This window comes from Papaver somniferum, unplaced genomic scaffold (assembly GCF_003573695.1).
Source record: "Papaver somniferum cultivar HN1 unplaced genomic scaffold, ASM357369v1 unplaced-scaffold_38, whole genome shotgun sequence".
Taxonomy (NCBI): Eukaryota; Viridiplantae; Streptophyta; class Magnoliopsida; order Ranunculales; family Papaveraceae; genus Papaver; species Papaver somniferum.
The window spans coordinates 94294-117063 of record NW_020646304.1 but is presented as its reverse complement, the minus strand read 5'-3'; the positions used below and the strand labels follow the sequence as shown (position 1 = coordinate 117063).

At 36.7% G+C, this 22770-nt stretch overlaps 2 protein-coding genes across 3 annotated transcripts in view; one reads left to right on the top strand and one right to left on the bottom strand.

The window, feature by feature from the left end:
• Positions 1-38: 38 nt before the first annotated feature.
• Positions 39-22770, bottom strand: part of LOC113342365 — a 25968-nt gene continuing 3236 nt past the window's right edge. The window contains exons 1-4 of one of the 2 annotated variants that reach the window (XM_026586926.1): positions 1475-2014; positions 1050-1080; positions 732-785; positions 41-307 (exon numbers count right to left, since the gene is read on the bottom strand). In XM_026586926.1, the coding sequence (XP_026442711.1) occupies positions 226-307; positions 732-785; positions 1050-1080; positions 1475-1874 (567 nt within the window). In that variant the 5' untranslated portion in view covers positions 1875-2014 and the 3' untranslated portion in view covers positions 41-225. Of the gene's footprint in view, positions 308-731; positions 786-1049; positions 1081-1474; positions 2015-22770 lie in introns of those variants that run through there. The other variant, XM_026586927.1, reaches the window with a different exon arrangement.
• LOC113342364 lies at positions 4302-5552 on the top strand. The gene is made up of 3 exons (XM_026586924.1): positions 4302-4328; positions 4687-5142; positions 5318-5552. The coding sequence occupies exons 1-3, from the start codon at positions 4313-4315 to the stop codon at positions 5416-5418; spliced, it is 573 nt and encodes a 190-aa protein (XP_026442709.1). The 5' UTR covers positions 4302-4312; the 3' UTR covers positions 5419-5552.

Sequence of the window (22770 nt, the reverse complement as noted above, 5' to 3'; positions counted from 1 at the left end):
AAATTAGTTGTGAAAAGTGGGTAGCAAATAGACCAGGATATTCATGCAAATAAACATACCCTTCTAAATACGAACATAAGTACCAACATATAACCAGTGTCACATTAAGAACTCATAGGAACATCCCATTATCTTACATGCAAAAAGACAAACATTAGTTAAAGATCGTAAACACACATGCTATGATGAAATTCTGCTTCATGTTAGTCCTCTTTAATCATATTATTACCACAGATAATGACCTGGTTTGCCCAATGCATCAGTTACTTCACCGCCTGTCCTGCCGAATGAGAAGAAATCGTACCCACTACAATTAAGAAGAAAAAAAATGTTTTGCTTTTTAATTATCATTATAAATTAAGAGAAAAGATCGTTAACATGTTTACTATCTCCCAATTTCAGCACCCATATCAGACAACAACAAGTTTATAGCAATTATACTCTTCTACATTTCTACAAAAAACGAGCACTATCCAAGACGTATAGCACCAACATTTACCACTTTAAAAATCAACTTTCAAAGTTTAACAGGTGAAATTAAAATTGGTGGATTGTGAGGTTTGGTATCTTAGAATGCACTATTTTAGATGAGAATGAAAAACGTTACAAGAGGAATATACTAACAAAATATTAACCAACAATTCATTAGAAAATTGTGTCAATGGATTCTCCCTCATGTTATACTCATAATAAATAATGATACAATAGCCAAGCAGTGAGTAAAACAATACCTCATCCCATACGGATTAGGAGGATAGTCCCAGACACGCTCCTTTTCCATAAACCTTGAAGAAAATAATTTATTCTCAGTTATAACAATACTAATAGTACTAGCAACTAGTCGACGAAACGCCCTAGAATCACCAGTAACAACTAAAAGAGGAGAAAAGACATCATAAAAAGAAACAAAATCATGGAAGGCGTGCCTGAAGACACCATAACAATAGTAATAAGTAGAACTACGTATGAAACTTTACGTGGTGGCTAGGCAAACATAAAGACACCATAACAATAAACAGTTAGCAAGGAATGCAGTAGGTCAAAATTACCCCGTGGTTGACTCCACTTCTTTCCCTTCTCCTGCAGTAAATCATGATATAAAACTAATAAGAACCAAATATAATAGAATAAATTATCCAACAAAGCATAAAACAGATGATAAAAGGAAAAAAATCAACATGATCATTTCTTCTCTTTGTGTACACTTGTAAGAGCAGATCAAGTAAGGCATTATATTAACGTGCCTAGGGTGTCCAAGTAGCCAGAAGCTAGCATCTACCCTTAAAAAAAATTCAGGTCCATTAGAGCAAAGGATTATCAATTATCAATAGATGGATGAATTACCTAGTGCTATGTTATGGATAAATTAATTTATAGATAAAAAAAATGTTTGAATTCAGTTTACTTACTTGCTACTGTAACAAATAATACAAATTTAACAATCGAAAGCAATTTTAATTGAAGTGAAAATTACCCTCATCACGACGGACGCAATTCTCGCGATGAACTTCCTTCTTATCACCACCTCTTGATAGAACTCCAAGCTCGTTCATAAGCTTCTCGTCATCTTGCGCATGTTCAGAATGCCTAGCTATCAAAGCTTCGACTATATATCGAAACATTTTCTTGTTACCACTCTTGTACCCAATTAGCATCTCTTTAAAATCCTCCATGTCGCAATAAAAGTAATTTGGGTGAACATACTGTTCGGTTCGGTAGACTCTGGAGTGGCGAACTCTGTTTAATAGAACAGAAGAAAAAGATGAGTGAGTGGGTGATAAACTAGGGTTTGGTTTGGGGATCGGATTAGCAGATGGGGAATGTGGCGAGTAGACAGAAGCAGAACCACCGAATTTTCGTAAAGCCCTTATCATTGTTTTGTGTATTTTTCAATGGAAATTTAAGATCTGATTCTGCGATTTGCCGCCTTTGATGAGGTGAAGGAGAGATGAAATGAAGAAGAACGGCAACCAAGGCTTGAAAGTTGAAACCCTAACAAAAGCTTTTTACTTTTTGGACCCGGGGTGTTTATTATTTATGCATATTCATCAGGGGTGTATCATGCGCACTGGAGGGGTCGCGGGGTGCGAATCATACGAAAACTGAGCCGGTCGGTTGCAGAAACAATCCACTTATTATGTAAGATGACGTTATTAAGTGGCCCACCATTTCTACAAGCAGAACACTCGAGAGTCAAGACTTTACTCTGATTTTTTTAAGCATGAACTTTACTCAATATTCAATTTGGATAAAGATGATCCTCGAAGGATAAGCATGTAATTTCCCACCCTTAATCACGTGTATTATGAGGTGGCATCACCAAAACTAAGCCGTGTAAACACAAAATAGTCTGTAACTTGGTATCGATACCGACAAAAAATGAAACTAAGTGATAATAAAACGGAACTCTTATAAAATGATATTACTAACCAAACTCACTATTATATGTTAACTCACGATACTGATATAGTAAGACTACGGTACGAATGGTGTATACACTACTAATTAATTAACACAAGCTACTGAACTAACTACTAACTTTGAAAGTGAAGGTTGAAAGCAAAGGTAACATTTCATTTCTGAAGTTTTGTTTCTTCCTACATCCAAAAAGTACAAGCTGCTCGGCTATTTATAGCAAATATGAAGGGCTAATACATGGACACGTGCTAGCAGTACTTAGAGCTCAGGCTATTGATACTTATCACAAGTTTAGACGGTTTTATCTTAGCCGCAAAGTAATCCAGTAAAAACTGGAATGTTCACGATAGTCAAAAGGGGTGAGGAGGTGAGAATTCTCTCGAATGCACTGGAGTAATTTTGGGTGGAGATAATATGGTGGGCCATCCTTTATCTCATGCTTACATAACACTCCCCCTTGGACCACCATTTCTAAGATGTTGCCTCATTAAAACCTTGTCGGTAAAACCCAGTAGGACAAAACTCGGACGAAGGAAAAATAGTACAACAAAAGTCTTAGAACGGTGTTGGACACGCGTATGATGCCTCGTTAAAACCTTGACAAGGAAAACCCAGTGGGACAAAACCTTGGCGAAGGAAAAAGAGTACAACGCGTTATAGTCCATAGCTCCCCTGAACAAAACCTCCATTAATTTGTCTGCTTGTACATGTGGCGCACTCCGATTCCATATACCAACTTCCGAAAAACTTTAGTCGGCAGACACTTGGTGAATAGATCAGCATAATTCTCACATGATTGTATCTTCTGGATATCAATCTCGTTATTTTTCTGGAGGTGGTGAGAATAAAATAATTTGGGTGAAATGTGCTTCCTTTTTGTGGTGATTTATTCACTTACTTACCATGTGGCCCCTCTAGAAAATTTGGTCTAGAAAATCTATCTTGTTATGTTGCCACATCCGCTAATTACTGCAAGATTGTTCTACAATAAGCTTGAGGTTTGGTATGCCAAAGCAACACACTTAATTGCTACATTGACTTTAAGTTTACACTCAATATAATTTGTGATTAGCCCCTTTTCCCTATTCCAAGGCCTGGTGTAAGTGCGTTGAACCTCATTTTCCCTGCTGATGCCTGGCCAGTTGCAGTGCTATTTCTCCCACACACTCTCTGTCTATTGTAATTAATATAGTTCGCAGATCTCTTGCACCATAAACATTTAACAGAAGGGAAGGCCTTCTGTCTGATAGCCATCCATATCTCTGATTCTTTGCTACGTGCAGCTTGTATCTCGGGCATATTGTGCATGTATTCCGTTGAATCTGAAATTTTGAATAATATTTGGTGGTGGTATTGTTCATGAAGATCTTTATAGTGATTAGAGACATAAAGATTTCATGGGTTTGTAAAGACTAAAAAAAAGATACAAAAAAAGTGGCTCTTGCTTACTAATCAATGACAATGAAAGCCCCCCGAGAAGCATCAACTGTAACTAAAGAATCATTTGTGGCTTTCCATTTTTCGGTCTCTAAACCAGGTTATTATGATTTTGCTAGATAGATTATAATCAGAGTAAAGGATTCATATTTTTTAATTATACATTTTAAAGTTTGGTTGTGGTTTTTGCTTAGTGTCCAGTTAAGAAAGATTCTAGAGCCTTATAGTTTGCTAAAAGAGGTGTCATAAAGCTGGAGCCCGTCAAAGTCCTTTACTGCTAGAGATAGGAGTCTTCTGCTGAGTTATCCATGTTACCTTCAAAAGAAAAAGAAAGATAGTGGTCTTTAGAGAAATGGGTAAGAGAAAATTAGAGTAATGGGGTACTGAGGAACCAGTTCCCAGTTCTAGAGAATAGCTTGAAGATTTTGTGGATCAAGAATCCCATTTTTTTTTCCAGATGATTGTCGCTGCAGGTAAAGGTGATTTTTCTTACACTTATCTTCCAGACAGGGACTTTAATAACTTAACCTTCCCACCGGGAATAAGAGAGTTTTGGTTTGATGCACTACTCTCCATACATCGTGTTTGCATCGCCTGATTTTTTTTCATTGTTGTGTTTGTATCTATTTATGTTTTGACTTGAATTATTCTCTGTTCATGAAAGGAGATCGCACATCTCTGACCTCATTTAAAACACTGGATACATCTCTCCTTGGTGTTAGTTTGATATTTAATTTTAAAGACATGCTTACTCTGTTGTAACTACGTGGTGCTGTGTATGCTTGTACTCTTGAAAGAGGTACTGAATTGTGGTACTGTGATAAATTGCAGAGGCAGGGATCGTGGTTCGAGAGATGACTATTCTCCAAGACGTCCCATCTCAAGGTCACCCGGGCGGTCCATCTCAAGGTCACCAAGACGTCCTATCTCAAGGTCACCTGAACGGTCCGTCTCCAAGTCACCAAGGCGTCCCATCTCCAAGTCGCCAAGATGTTCCATCTCCAAGTCGCCAAGACGTCCTATCTCAAGGTCACCTCCTCCACGGGATGAGAGGGACTATGGATCTGAACGAAGGTCACTTAGCCCTCCACCAGCCAAAGTTCGAAGTCGATCAAGATCTCATGAAGAGGACCACAGGCCAGATCAGAGGTCACCTAGCCCTGAGTCTAAGGTTCATAGTCCACCAAGGTCCTCGCGTGATGCGAGGGACTATGTATCGAATAGAAGGTCACCGAGTCCAGGAGTTAATGGTCCGAGTCCCTCTAAATCTCGTTCACCCAGCCGCAGGTATATCTCAATTTGTTATATTTCGTCATGAACTGCTGCTTTTCACCCAATAGAGCATATCCTTTTGATCTTTGTTGCCGAAATCTTGATCTATTTTCCAGTTATGCAAAGCTGTACTTCTCTTGCGGCGAAAGATTCGAAGTATTGCTCATTCTCTTTCTTTGTTTTATTCCAGTCCATGATATAACTTCGAGACACGACGAATGGGCTGATCATAGCATGGATTTCGCTAGTGGACGAACTTGCTACTGGTGTTTCCTGGAAGCTAGCTTGTAATATTTTTTTTTCAGTTGCAAGAACAATAAGCACAGTTAGGTTTTTATATTGATTTTCTTCCTGTGTGAGATTAAAATATGTAACTAGAATGCTTCCATGAAGGCTACTTTTATGGATGCTAAAATTTTCCATTTTCCTTTATTTGTGTTCTTCCATTGCTTTGCACATTCAAACGCTATTTAGTTAACTTGTGCATCTTTTAGTTAAATTGTCATGCGGAAACTGACCAATGAGAGAGAGATATCTATAAGATTGGTCACATGACTATTGACTTTCATTGGTCGACTGGGATTGATCTTGCTTAAATTTTTGTTGCCTTTCAACTCATTACCAGATTTCTGACTATCATACTATTCACTTTTTTTTTTTAATTCGAACATGCTTGCAGAGTGGATTGGCCATGGATGGGATGATGTTGATTTGGATGGCATAGACTGCTGCGAGGGACCTGTTTCTCAGACGGTTCAAACTTTTGAATTCTGGCAAGGTTTTTGTCATGTTTGTGTTAGGAGACGGGAAACATATGCATACACATAATACACTCCATATCTTGCCTGCACCTGTTTTTCAAACAAATCTATGCCTCTTGAAAGCGTCCATCAACCTATTCCACTGAATGGGCTGAAAGATGAGCCGAACAGCCAAGGAAACATGATCATTCCTTTTCTTTGTCTAGAAAACTCTTTATTACTCATTTACTCGTACGAATGACAGGTCTTTCCAGTGCCAAAGGACACTCGATGAAGATATGATCGATGGAGTTATCACAAAATTTATGCATATTAGCTGCACCTCATATTTGCAAGTTGTGCAAGGTGGGGAGGCTTTCTAATACATCTTAACCTAAGAAAAATGCACACTTTATGCAGATTTTCTTTTCCGGGAAGTTCACAATCCCAGCTTTATGCTCGAGCTGGAGATCATAAGAAAACTTTCACGCTAAAATCCCATGACTTTGTTCGTGTCCACAGCAAAGTATCTTCCTCAGAAGGGTTTAAAGACACAAGGATCCAGCAAGGCCAGGGCATAGTGGACTGTTTTGTAGTTCTTATAACTAGTGCACACCACTTGTCTTCCAAATGAATACCTACATGGCTCCATGAGTAAAAAGGCTATCATACATGAATGAATCTTGTATTATGGCTCAACTTCATAGGTAATAATTCCAAGGTGAAATTCCTCAGGTAACAATTTGACTTTTATCTCTGCTGTGTATATCTTCGAATTTTCCTTTTTTTCTTTTTCTTTTTTTGTTGAAAATATCTTGGAAATGAATACAAAGGTTGCATGCGATACAAAAGAACACAAAAAAAAGATGTGCCAAATCAGATCTGACTGGATAATATGTTTTTGCTTTAGACAATTTCTGTTGTTGCAGAAACAAAACTCGAGGAGGGAAAAACAATGAGGGTCGATCTAGTTGAAACTTGAAAAGGAAATGTCTTGGGACTAATAGATATTCTCAGCACATCCCATTATCTGACATGCAGAAACACATATATTAATTAAAGATCATCAACACACGTACTACGATCGAATTCTGCTTCATCTTAATCCTTAAATTATAATCCGCCTTAGCACCATGGATTATGATCTGGTTGACCGAGCGCATAAGTTATTTTACCTCCAGTCCTGCCGTATAAGGAGAAATCATGACCACTGCAATTAAGAAGAAAATAAAATATTTTGCTTTTTAATTATCATTATAAATTAAGATTGGAGTTCGTTAACACATTCACTCTCACCCTATATACCCAATATTACACGATAAAAAATTTACAGCTTTTATTTTGGTATTGTATTCTTATAGCGTTATACATCTCTACAAAAAATGAGCACAATCCAAGACGTATAGCACCAATATCTACCACTTCAAAAATCAGCCATTCAAAGATTAACAGGTGAAGGTAAAACTGGTGGGTGGCGATGTTTGATATCCTAGAATGCACTGTTTTTGATAAGAATGTAAAATGTTACAGCAGGAATATACTACCAATTCATTATAAAATTAGCGTGGAAATTGTGAGGTAGTGTGAGAAAAAATTGTGTCAACGGATTTTCCGTCAGATTAAATTCAGTAAAACAATACTTGATCCCATACGGATTAGGAGGCCAATCACCTACACGCTCCTTTATCATAAACCTTGAAGCAAATAACTTATTCTTGTCGGTTCTAAATTACCCCGTAGTTAATAACAATAAACAATTAGCTAGGCATGCAGCAAACCGAAATTACCCCGTAGTTGATTTCACTTCTATCCATTCTCCTACAGTAAATCATGATAAAACTAATAAGAAACAAAATATAATAAATATCCAACAAGGCGTAAAACAGATGATAGAAGGAAAAAAGCAACATGATCATTCATTTTCTTTGTCTAGAACTATGATCCAGTAAGCCATTGAACTGAAAATTACCCTGATCACGACGGGCGCAGCACTCGCGATAATTTTTTTCCAGTTCCTCAAGGTCCTTCTTGTCTTGATAATTATGATCATCATCAACTTTTGTTAGGACTCCAAGCTCTTTCATAAGCTTCTCGTCATCTTGTGCATGTTCAGACTGTTGGGGTTCAGAGCCATCTACATGCTAATACTGCTGAAACAAAATAGCTAACAAGAAACACTTGATCTCTCGGATTGCTCCATGAACCTCACTTCGATCTAGGATAAGAAGATGAGAAAGAGAACCACACAGATGCAATCCAAAAACAAAGCAACAAGAAATAAAGTACTCACGGATTTAACGTGATTCACAATATACACAATGTGTGTACTATTGTCTACATCCACCAAACGGCTACGACTTCTTTATTCATTATAGAATCACCACTGAGAATTACACAAATGATTGATTAAATCAATCCATCGACTCACCACAACGTGACCGGACACAAGAACTCTCACAAGCACCCTATAAGATACAAAGTAATGTTTTCACCCATATGAGATAATATTTACAGTATTGTCTACCAGAACGATATGATCTTCTCTGCACACCCTGACATAGATTACCATGGACGCCTTTAGCTCAACACCAATAATCTAATCCAGCACCACCAAGATGATCTTCTCCTCAACAAGATGTCTTACCAACATCTCCATATGAATACTCCATAACGACATATCTTCCAACATCGATAAGTATCCCATAAGCACCATAATGGTGTACTCCTTCCACCATTAGGTCTCTAACATAACCACCTCAATAGGTGGGATGAATCCCTCACATCTCTATGAGATTTACATTGAGGATTCCACGCCTAAAACACTTAGCCTAGACCTCCTTATATAGGAGTCACAAACTTGGTTCCCAAGGAAACCATGGTCAATTTGGAAACCCATCTTATATATGGAAGTTGTCCTAAGCCAGCTACGTTTCCCTAACGGAGCCTTTCCGGAACCTCCTAGAATTTAGCCGTCTTCTTTGACCTGAACGGTGAAACCCACGTTTCCTTACAATTCTCCACCTCGGATCATGCATTCATGCATGAGACGATCAACTTGTTATCCCTCCATCTTCTGAACATCGATTGCACCATCGCTGGTTGCCTACATATCCTCAATAGGAATCAAACCGAAATGTAGTTCACCCAAATTGGTCCGTAGAACTTCTACCAGAAGACATCAACTTGAACGTAACCAACTCAGACTTAACAATCCAACCTACTGGTGATTTTACAAATCTCCACCACGGTGAAAAATCTGACCCAGAACTATCATCATATGATCATCCGTTATGCAACATCTTGTGAAAATACACCTTACTCCTTTATGTTCACAACTCCACATTGATTGGCATCATTATAGGTGTATTGCATGCCAACTCAATCGGACCATATACGATTGTTGTTCATATGCTTCCATAAGATTTAGTTAGAGTCATTATGCGCCCTTGAGCCTTTTCCACCTTAGAACTACGAACACAACTCCATCTTGACTGGCCTTGCTCCATCTGAGTTAATGTTTCGCTATTATGAGCCACTAACTCCAAGTTGCGCACCATACCCATAGGGATGACATCCATAACTACTCGATCACCAAATGAAGCTACCATAGTAGCCTCCATGCATCTGCCTAAGCATTACCTTAGCATAACCACAATGTTCATTTTTGTCTCTAAACTCCAGCCGAGTCAATTGATTATTTGAACAACTGATCACATACTTGCTATTTTCCATGAGCATGTCCTCCAAAGCGAGTTAACGAGAAACCTTGCGTTAGTTTGTCATAAACCAACCTTCATGTTAGCTTCCAAGAAACTAACCATCTTGTATGTACCAAAGCATATTGAGCATGACTCTAACCGCGCACCAAATACAACCAATCCACGGATCATTGTCACTGCGTGCCAATCTCGAGATCATCTCTTATGAATCTTGCTTTACGAGCCTATCTCCGATTGGATCATGATTCTACGACCATCCCCAATTGAGTTTTACTCCTCCAAAAAGCTCATCATATTTTTGACCAATGCATACATACCAAAAACACGTGTCCAGCTTCACAGAGACTTTGACAGCTGACACACTAAACTTCTCACCGTTTCAGCAACCTCAGCGGGCTTTGACAATAATGTCCATTTTATAGGCATACTTGTCAAGATAGTCTTTTATCAATTTCTTAAGCAAGTATGTAGTTTAGACTTCACGATAATCAAACCACAACACACTTCGGACACGAATAACACTGTGACTAATGTCGAAGAATTCATTGTTACCGTTGTAACAATACATAAAGTCACACATTCTGCCTTGTGCATATCCCTTTAGCAATCTTGCTCCAAAACGTACACCAACGTTTGAAATATGATAATCCTTCCTTCACACAAAGACCCAATCACACACAGACATAATCTGAAACCTTCGGCAAGCAATTCAAGACGCTGTTGTGTTTATCTTCTCAAACAATGTAGAGAAAATAACTTGACGGAAACTATATCGTTGCTGAAAGAAATTTCTCAATAGAAATTTCCACCTTTATCTCTACAGGCTCTGCCACTATTGAAATCAATTTCAATAACTATAGTAGATGAGCAAACCACCAAATATTACCATTGCTATAATGTAGCTCTCTCCAACAGAAAGTCTCACACTGATCATTAAGAAATCAAATAGCCAACGGATAATAAAGGTTGACGAAAAAACACGCCGAAATTGTAGCCCTCTCAAATTCATGCATCGTGTTTTCTCCTAAATAGTATGCGCTCGATTACATAGCCACACCACCATACACATTGTAGTATTGTATCTTTATTCTTTAAACTTTTGAAGTGTCCAAACAATACCTTTTTAATTCCTCACAACGGGTCTTTACCAAAATAGGAACGTATCTACAAGACAAATAGACCAACCTGTTTCTTCCAAATGGTCTTGCACTTCAACCAGCTCCGATCGACTTCAAATGGTGTACAAACAAAAAACTCTTCGACTGAACGTCATCGAAAAGAATCAAAAGATCACAAACTATCTAGCTTCTCCATCAGAAACAGTACGAGAGAAACTCCAGAAAACATTGTTTTACCCGACACAATGTCATTCTCAACATAGACAAACAAACCCTACAAAATGTGTCTAAAAAACTTCTTCTTATATAAAAATAAGAAACCATAGCTCCACCACAACCAATATCACATTTCATCAAAGATTACTGTCCATAAACTTATTTGTAGCCACATGCTTCAAATACTATGACTGAGAATCAAACTCTTCACTTCTAGAACATATCAAATCCTGGCCAACAGACAATACTTCAAAAACAAAACCTACTACGAGGATTCCCAAAATCCTTATTGTAACAAACAACTAAGGCAGAACGCGTATGAATCCATCTTCACATTCTTCAACTTCAGGTTAAAGACAAGCAACAACAAATCCAACTAATGACGATTGATAACCAAATTATTGTTTCCCTTGGTATGGAACAACATTGAGACTTTGACATGATAATATTCCATATTTACTTCCACCAATATACAAACTAATATTTGTATTCCAACTACGATACTCTTGCCTTCTTGTGTCTTCCAAGCAAACACCGATTAATTGAAAACCAAACTACGTAGGTCTTTCTAACAATTCACAAGAATATGGTACGAAGTATAGAGAATAAATAAACTTACTTGAATTCATGCATGGGGTTTATGCTCCAATAAGTATCAATGTCAAATCTCTAATGTAGAGCACCATAAACATCAATACCACACATCTTGACCATATCGAATGCAGATCACAAGATATAATCTCATTCCTTGAGAAGTACGCTTTACTTTGCTTTGTTCCAAAAACTGATGAAATCAACTCCTACACATACTTGATAACATCAAACTCTGCATCTTCGGAAGCTATAACATCAAATCCTTACATACTTGATGAAACCAAATCCTTTGTCTTCAAAATTTTCTGCCGATCCAGAAAACCGAAAAAAACTTCTCTCTTCAAACCTTCTATCCAGCCTAAATCTTTGATACCAATTGTTGGGACAATTGGATCGCTCTGATACCAATTGTTGGGATTCAGAAGCATCTACATGCTAATACTGCGGAAACAAAATAGCTAACAAGAAACACTGGATCTCTCGGATTGCTCCATGAACCTCACTACGATCTAGGATAAGAAGATGAGAAAGAGAACCACACAGATGCAAGCCATAAACAAAGCAACAAGAAATAAAGTACTCACGGATTTAACGTGGTTCAACAATATACACAATGTGTGTAATATTGTCTACATCCACCAAACGGCTACGACCTATTTATTCATTATAGAATCACCACTGAGAATTACACAACTGATTAATTAAATCAATCCATCGACTCACCACAACGTGACCGAACACAAGAACTCTCACAAGCACCCTATAAGATCCAAAGTAGTGTCTTCACCCATATGAGATAATATTTACCGTATTATCTACCACAACGAGATGATCTTCTCTGCACGCCCTGACATAGATTACCGTGGACGCCTTTAGCTCAACACCAATAATCTAATCCAGCACCATCAAGATGATCATCTCCTCAACAAGATGTCTTACCAACATCTCCATATGAATACTCCATAACGACATATCTTCCAAAATCGATAAGTATCCCATAAGCACCATAATGGGGTACTCCTTCCACCATTAGGTCTCTCACATAACCACCTCAATAGGTGGGATAAATCCCTCACATCTCTATGAGATTTACATTGAGGATTCCACGCCTAAAACACTTAGCCTAGACCTACTTATATAGGAGTCACAAACTTGGTTCCCAAGGAAATCATGGTCAATTTGGAAACCCGTCTTATATATGGAAGTTGTCCTAAGCCAGCTACGTTTCCCTAACGGATCCTTTCCGGAACTCTTAGAATTTAGCCGTCTTCTTTGACCTAAACTAGGAAACCCACGTTTCCTTACATAGACTGCCTAGATGTCAAAGCTTCCATTATATATGGATACATTTTCTTGTTACCATTCTTGTACTCGTATAACATCTCTTTAAAATCCTCAATGTCGTAATAAAAATAATCTGGGTGAAACTCTGATGGGAACTCTGTTGAATAGAGAAGAAGATGAGTGAGGGGGTGATGAACTAGAGTCTGGTTTTGGGATTGGATTAGCATAAGGAGAATGTTGGCGACACAAGTAGAGATAAGAAGAAGCACCGATCTTTTGTAAAGTCCGTTTCATTACTTTGTGTAATTTTCAATTGAAATTTAAGATTTGATTCTGCGATTTTCCTCCAAATCTCAACATTCAACACTTTACCTAGGTGATGTCCAAATATATGCAATATACGAAGGCATGCGACACAAAATAATACAGTGAAAAGTCTTTTTTTTTTTTTGTTAAATCAAATAGAACCAGAGAACAGATTTATAACCCAATATGATAATTGATTAGCGACAACAATTAAAGTAACAGATTCCAATTCCATATCTCGTATTTTCTTCAATAATTTTTTGGGGCATCAATATCAACACAGTGAGGCAGGATGCAAATTGAAGAACTATTGAGAATTCTGGACATTTAGTTGCTTGCTTTAGTTTTTTTATGTAGAAGGATTTGGGAATGTTTATAAAATTGATAGGTACAAATTTGATATATTGTGGTTGTTTGATTTGTATAAGATTCAAGGGATGATTGTAACTCTGATCTCTGTTGTAACTGGTTTATCTTTGATTTTGATGAGTTTTGATTTCCAGTTATTGTAAGTCCTTCCAATTCCGAATCAGTGTTCCAATATCGATTGAATTTAGGGATTTCTTATATAAGGTAAAAAAAATTTGATAATTTTGATGGTTTATCTCTACAGTGATACTCTAATCTTAAATCTCAATAACGATTTTGATGATTTGTGTTCTTTACGTTAGCAGAGTAAAGATATAGAGAGAGAAAGAAAATTGAAAATAAAATATAAGTGAAAGTTTTCTGTCTCTGACCCTACAGCTGACTTTTGTTACAGATATTCCGATTCACAGTTGACACATAAGAATGCGAACAAGTATCCATCAAGAATAGCGTGGTATCTAGCATTTTCGAAAGAAAAAACACAAAACATAAATCCCAAAAAGCTGTACACTTACATGTGCATGACCAGATCTGACTGGATAATTTGTTTTTGCTTCCTAAACCATTTCTTTTGCTGCCTAAACCATTACCAAACTAGAAGAGGAAAATGCAAAGGTAGTCAACCAGTTGAAAGGTGAGGAAACTCAGCTGACACTGTTCCTTTAGAAGATAATGAAGAGAACTACAACCAAGCTCTTGCAACACGCATATTACATACGTTTCCAATACCAATACATAACCAGTTAAAATTAAGAGAATCCATTAACAAGAATAGTCAGCCCATGCTATTACAAGTATTTTAAAACCTCATGGGAAAATATGGGACTCCAACCGATATTGTCAACACATTCCATTTTCTTACATGCAAAAACACACATGCAAGGTATTGAAAGCGTGAAGCGTTTTTTATTTTTAGGAAGCGATGCGTATGTCGAAGCGTGAAGCGTCGCTTCACGAGTGATGTTTGAAGCGGATGATTTCTTATAAATAAATTAGTCGTAACTAGGAATTATAAATTTATTAGGAAGATAATATCTATATAAATTTTACATAAGTCTAATTATAATCAATAACAAAGCGTGTGCACATCAGTTCAACCTTCTCCAGGCGAGTGGGAGGTGGGGCATTTGATTCCCCCTTAAAACGTTCATATTTTTCTTTTAAAAGCTTTAAAAATTAGGCGGGTAAGTAGTTGACTAAGTCAAAAAGCGCATTTCACATGACCGCGCGAAATGCTGAAATTTGAAGCAAAGCGTACGCTTCATGAAAGATACGCTTCACATTACCGCTTCGGACCGAAATGCTAAAATTTGAAGCGAAGCGTACGTTCCGAAGCGTGAAGCGTACGCTTTTAAAAACCATGCACACAAGCACCAAAGAAAGGTCATCAAATTCAGCTTTCCTATTAGAAATCCTCGCTATCATAGTTGTCGCTATCATAGCCCCCGTTATAAATGTAATTATATTTTGTATTAAGAGCTGTCGGGCCTAATATGGAGAATCTCACGACACAGCAATTGAGAGGCAAAAAGAAAGAATCTTGTTTTACTAATCATTGTACAATATCCAAGTAGTGAGTAAACTAGGAAGATCTGTTACCAAAAATATGCACAATAGCCAAGTAGTGAGTAAAATATTACGCTCGACATAGTCGCGACAAAGTTTCTTCCTTTCCTCAGGCTCCAAATCATGAATGTCTTGATATTCACCAACGAGATCAACTTTTTTTACAACTCCAACCTCTTCCATAAGCTTATCGTCATCTTTTTCATGTTCTCTAACCCTAGCCATCCTAGCTGCCATTACATATGAATACATATGTTGGAAAATATACTAAGTAATAATAGAGAAGACAAGTTAGCATACTCAATACAAGATATGTTATAAGTAAGACACAACCAAATATGACAAAGGCACAAACTTGGACTAGTTCTACTGTGACGTTTTCACAAACATGTTGTGTGCAGTATACCTGTAAATTGATGTTAGTTTAATTCATCCCTTATGCTTTCCACAAATGCAATGTTGGTGTATTCCATTCAGTACCCAACTTCATAAACATTCCACCGAATATAATAAACACAGTTTCAACATAATTCAAGCATTCAAATCAATAACACAATTGAAAAGAGAAGGACATATAGAATCAGGGAATAAAAAAAGCAAACAGTGGACTGAGGCTAGAGAAATTCTCTATGTCCTTAAAACGATTGCGCCCCCAAAATGATGCCATATGGTTGTTTGGCGTTCGTCTCCCAGGATACAACAATCTCCTTCTTGATTGATGCAGCACTTCAAACAATCAAGACTCAACAAACTAAATTGTGCAGAATATGTAATCTCTTTGACACTTCAACTTAACAAAACAGAAGCAAGAATTTTTTTGATGACTCTGAAATAACAAATCAAAACAGATTTTTATAGGAGAAAATGGTGACGGTAGGAAGAGACAGGAGTCTGTTGCGAAGAGGCACCACGTCTGGTCCTCAAACAGACACTAATCCTTTCAGAGACACAATAGGAAGTTAGGAACTGTTTGTTGGTTATTTTGACACCAAGTAATAACCCTGCTGCCAACGCTTGACATAGTTCCCTTATTTCTATTCAACTGATTAGGAACTATTCCTAATAATCTTCTTATTATTATTCTTGTAGTCAATTAATAACTAACATCTCTTTAAAATCCTCAGTATCGCAGTAAAAATAATTTCCGGGAACTTTCACTAAGTTATGTTGAACTTTGATGAACTAAGCGGAAGCAGCAAAAGGGAGAGGAAGGAGGAAAAACTAGGTTTTGGTTTGAAGCTCGGACAAGGAGCAAGGCGACACGAGTAAAGAGAAGAAGAACCGCTGTGTTTTATGAAAGTCTTCCTGATTGCGTGCATTTTTCGATCAATAATTCTAGATTGACTTCGTTTTTTTCACCGAGATCACGGTGGTGTGAGACAAAAGACTGGGCCCATTTCTGCCCTTCTAATCCTGGTGCTAAGCGCGCCCCTTTCTATCTGTGCGATCCTGTTTCGGTGCATTTTGAAGTGTAGTTTTCGATGAGTGTAGACTCACTGTTTTTCAATTAAAATTTAAGATTTTATTCTCCGATTTTCCGGAGAAATAGATTATAGGGGGAAAAGGTAGAAAACCGTTCGCACCAACTTACCGGGAAAAGTTAGCAAAACGACCCACGAAAAGAAGAGTGCACCAAGAGATGGAAAAAAAAAAGAAAGTAATGACATATTGTAGAGCTGGACAGAGATCGAAAATCAAATTCAGTAGAATGGAAATTAGAATGGATATCCAACAAAAAAAATTGGCTACCAAGTGATTGATTCATCATTAGGGTCGAATTCGATTGCGCCCAGTCCATCTCCAAGTCCCACCTGATTGTCTTCTTAGCTTAGGACTTGGGAGAAATTAGTTCATAACTAGAATGTAACCCGTGCTACGCACCGGGACCAGTGGAATCAGCTAATTTAATGTGGCGGGGCTTCGCCCCGTACCCGTGGTCAAATGCATTAAACATTTTTCTAAACAATCTTTGATTAGTTTGATCTTTTAAGGGGTAGGGAATTGTAAAACCCTCGTGGTATTGACGATCTAAATTTCGTATTATAATCCTAATCTCATGTATTAATGGTATATGTGTGTCGCTTGGTATGGCGAGGCTTCGCCCCGCACCCGTTACCTAAATGCATTGGAACTTGCTTATAAAATTTTTGATTACTCTAATTATTTGGGAAAGTATGGTACCCTTTGATAACTAAACTATCTTTCAATGATCAAACTATGTTATATTTAATATTTAAAAATATTTGTACAGGGCGACAGTATGAATTAAATCTGAAGCAGCCAAAAAAAAGTTGTGTTAGAAATGCTTATATCATAATGGAAAATCAATCTTATATACGTCTTCTATCACCCTTAACAATGACAACTAAATGCATCAACTAATTGTTTTTGTTTTTTGTATTGCTACAGAAAATTTTTTGTTCAAAGTGGAACCAAGCTGGAAAGGATTTACAAACGTTATTGGTTTATCAATCACTAACCTGTTCACCATTGTTCATACCAAACTATCAAGACATGAGACTTACCAAAGAGCCAATTAATTTCTTATAAATTGTCTGGGTTTGGTTTAAATCAACATTAAAAACAAAAGGTAACCTTATACATAAGATGTCGCCTCTTTCAAAAAAAAAACCTTTTTGGATGATGCTACATATTGAGGGTTGTGTTGTGTGTAAGCTGTGATGACATTTCGGCTGATTTTGCATGGCCTGCATTTAAAAATGCACACCCAATACTTACTGCCATGTGATTAGCACATACGTGGACAACCAAATGCATCCAAATTGACAACAAATATGAAGAGGGCAAAGCTAACCTAAATAATAAGAAACCCTCCGCTATTTTCATTAGGATGATTCTGCAGTGCGATTTCAAACCAGGTGAAAACCGCTGCACACAAAATTGGTGGGCCCCACCCACCCCAAAGCAAACAGGGATCGCATTATTGGGTTTATGTGTCTGGCGGTTTTTTCTCACGGTTTTTTCCGTGGTTTGTTAAGAATTTTTGTTCATTATTATTGGGATTTTTCTTTTACTTTCTGAGCAAAAGCCTAATCATCATTAACATCTATATGCACGTTCAAGAAAGAAAGATGTGGTATACAAAGCTTGTTCATATACTCTATGTATATCTTAACATGGGTTCTCTTGTGACATCTGGTGGTGGAAGTAGCTCTTTGAGAGATGCGTACCACCGAAAATAACATGGGCCATTTCATAGATCCACAACAAATCCATGGCAACACAGGAGCAGAATTACAGTGAGAACCTAACAACCATCCAACTAATTCGCAATCGATCAACAAACCTGAAAATCATAAACAACCGAATTGGATGTTGTTGTTGGTTTATATCGTACCATTTATCATATCTCACTTAACTAAATTGGGACCGTTCTGAAATATCAAAGATGCATATTCCAAGAATTTTATAAGTTGTAGATCATTCTAAGCTGAGTTTGTAGGATAAGATCATAAGGAACCACATGGTTGAAACTAAACTCAAGCTGCTAAAAGTTCTGAACACAATAATGCATAATAACAACATATACGAACATATAGAAAATCAATGAAAAGGGAAAAATTTCAGCTAAAGCGATGTATATATCATCTTTTGTCATTTGTTATAAATGTAAAAACGCGCAATAAAGTGCAACCAACCATCCGTTATCCTAATACATAAGGTAAACCATTTTGTTCCCGGAAGCGACAAATTAAAGAATTATCAAGGAACTAAGGCTGGAAAAGCCTGTCCTATTGCTGATTTAGAATTAGACTTTGATACTTCCACCATATCCATGACACCTTGCTTCATATTATGTATCTGAAATAAAATGATACAACATTAGCATCACTATAACTAATTTAAAGAAACTCAAACTAAAGTAAATTAACTAACATGTTAGAAAACCATAGCATCGGGACATTAATATCTCATCCGTTGTAGCATCACAATCGTAGCTTGTCCCATATCATGGTACTATTTATAAGTAAAAGGTGTCATTTGATTTCCATCGTTGTCTAGTTTTATTAAGCGAAAAGCATAAAGATCTTATTTTTGTGCTATTGCATGATGTCTGGCGAACCTAAGAACAAAAGTATAAACCTAAGATGAAGTTGCATGCATGCATACATATACGGAGAACGTGCTCCAACAAATCCAAGGGGTTTAGTTTAATCCAGCTCCTTTCAAATTAAGCCATGATTACATGTCATAATTTCCAAAATAACCACGCCCCGGCTAATTCCAACCAACGAATCTTATGGCCTCCTCAAAAACTGGGATTTGTCCAATATCAAAAGGCATATGTTGGAAAAACCCAACCAAGAAATACCAGGAATTGAATCATAAGAACACGGAGGAGAAACTGAAGAAACTCTCACAAATCAAAATAAAGCAGAGAAAATAAAACATAAAACATTTTAACAAAAAGAAGAAATTATAACATCATTTAACAAATCAAATAAGTGATATTTAATAACAAAAAACAAAAGTAAGATGAAATATAGATATTTACCTGTGTTCACAGGCCTGGAGATTTTGAAAGGCCTGGTAATAGAACTGGAAAATCGAAGTGGGTTTCAAGTAACACGTCACAAACTTGGTTTTCTATGTTCTGTTTATCCAATAAGATTCAAGAAAATGAGCAGAGCACCTGAATGAAATCGTCGTGCAAATCGAGCAAGCTACTTTTCCTTTCTAATAAAACATCCAAGTTTCTGCGGGGTTGGTTATAGGCTGTTGACATGCACAGGAAGGAGCGATGTGTTGACTTTCTCCTGTTGTGTTTGTATTCATGACCACCTAGCTGCACAGCCTGTACCTAAAACATTAAAGGCCAAGTCTGTGTGGCCAATAAGAAACACAGTGATTCTAAATAAACCGAGTAACTAAACCACCCCAAAACCACATTTGAAAAAGTTCTCACTGTTTTTATAGTGATGGTGGGTCCCGATGGGCCCCGTCGGAGGACAGCAGGGGGCCACTTATGGTGGAGCACATTGAAAGTTTTGTGAGGAGTGGTTTTCACGTAGGCTAATTCGGCGGCGGTTCGAATAGACTTTTTGTAAGAAAAACGGATCAGTCTCATACGCTGATCCGTGTCGAATAAGAAACATGTCATAGTTTTTTTAAGCATAATACATATATATTTATTAACAGAAATTGATAAACCATAAATTAAAAGAAAGCAAAGAAAAGTAGCGAATATAATTTTTTCTGATTCAGAACTATCACTTGCAAAATCACCAAAAAGAAAAGGAATTAAATAAAACACAAAAATGGTCAAAAAGACCAAAACAGAAAATTCATGGGTGAAATAGATTCTTAGCTTTAAATACTGTTTATATAGCCAAAATTTAGAAAAATACTGTTCATTTAGGCAAAATTGGTATTTGACCCAGGAAAATAAAAACAAAAAAATATCAATCACCTAAAATACCCCTTGACCCTTTAAACTAAGTTTTTTATAGCAAACAAATTTGTCTCACGTACAAATTTAATCTAACATCAATATCCCAAAATCTTTGAGTATTTGAGCGGCACCAACAATACCAAATCTGAAAGAAAAAAAAATATGTGTGAAAAAGAGAGTACTACTGCTAAATTACTAAATTAAAGGTAGAAAACATGGCAATATGGTGCTGGATTTAAATTCAGTTTGCAAAAAATGTGATCGTATTGCTAAAACTATGATAAAATATGACGAAACCAGGTTTCATCCTAGTTTAAACATGTGTGAAACGAAATCCAACCTAATGCAAAACTGGATGAAAACTAGTTTCAGCTAGTTTAAGCATGAGTGAAACCAAATTCAACCTAATCTACAATAAGATGAAAAATAGTTTCATCCTAGTTTAAACATGGGTGAAACCAGTTTCATCTTAGTCCAACAATAGGCTAAGGAAAATTCAATACAATTTATAACATAAAGAAATCATTATCAACCTAGTTTTAAACATATGACAACCACGACAAGAGATAAATAAAAGAGAATATTTTGCTTTATTTAGCAACCGCAAATTGATAGTCATTTTGATTGCATAGCTTGGTGCATGTGTGTTAGGCCTGCTACTGCAACGTTCTGAAAAAAAATATTCAATGAATATATATACTAAATGCCAGACAGGGGATCGATTATATGTACATTTAATTACTAGTCAAGCATTCGTCAAAATGAATGTATATTTTTTTTATAGATGACAATGCAAAAGTGCAGCTGGATAACCATATTCAAATCAATCTAAAACAGGATGAAAACTGATTTCATCCTAGTTTAAACATGAGCGAAATCAATTTCGAATCAATCTAAAACAGGATGAAACCAGTTTCATCCCAATCCAAAACAGAATGAAATTAGTTTCATCCTGGTTTAAGAATGGTTAAAACCAAATGCATCCCAAACTTAAACATGAATGAAATCAGTATCATCCTATATAAACGTGGATTAAACCAAATTACACTCAATCTACAGGATGGAACTAGTTTCATCCCAGTTTAATCACCCGTGCAACCAAATATTCAACTCAATCCAAAAACAAAATCAACTAATTAATAATTCAATTAGCAAACCAATGGTTGCACAGGTAGATCAACAACTAGAATTCTGTGAAACCAAACCAAATTCAATCGATTTTAAACTATTTTACACAGGTCAATTTATGTCGTTCATAAAATTTAATCAAAAAGAAAACTAGGGTTAAGAAACTTACATGTTCTGTGATTTTCAAGATGTTGATGATTCAAAAACTAATTCAATTCTTCTCCTTATGAAATTAATGATGAAATTAGGGCACGAGATGTTTTTAACGGTGGTGGAATCAGATTGAAATATGTTGATGTTGATATTTGAGGTGGTGAAAGTGAAATCTTAGCCATCATACCCATCACGTCGACCACCATCTTCTCTGCCCATCAAATCTCTCAATTCTCGATCTCACGGAAGTAACAGCAGCAATGACTGAAACGGTGGTGGTGGAGAAACAGAAGATCGAGAGCAGAAGAAGAAAGAATGAAAATGGTGGAGATCTGGAGAGGGAGATCGATATATCCAGAGAGGAAGAAGAAAGGTATGGTAATTGGGTCAGTTTCAATTAAAAAGATTTTTCTGTCTATTTGACCCAGGCTGAATCCTAACTGTCTTACTGGCCCAGAAAACTTGCAATTTTGGCTATATGGCCCATTTTCTGAAAAAAAAATATTCTACATTATCAGATGAGTATAGGGCAAAAAAAAGCACTAGGGTATCCCATAACCTCTGTCGACTCATCCATGAATTAATAGCAGTCATATATTATTTTCTTATACACACGCATAAGCGTTCATAGTAACATGGCTCAAAGTCATAGGCAACAATTCGAAGTTGAAGTTCAAAATTGCTCAGCAGACGAGCCCTTAATGGTTTCTGCAGATGTTACCTCAGAAGTTCATGGGTGGAAATACTTGGGTACAGGTACAGTTCAGTGTTGGTTGCTTTATGATTTGTTTGGTTCCTGGTTGAAGTCTAGCTAGGTATCGACAAAATGATTTCGGATCAACAGAATGATCTTTATCACATGTATTATGCCATTTGGACACACTAGTTAGTTTTTATTTATTTATATTAATCAAAATTTATTTATTTATATTAATCAAAACAGAAAGTATTGTCATCAGACAAGAAACTAATCGGAAGTCTAGCAACAACCTGGTTCCAACTCCAAAAAGAAAAAATCATAGTTTTTTTTTTTAATT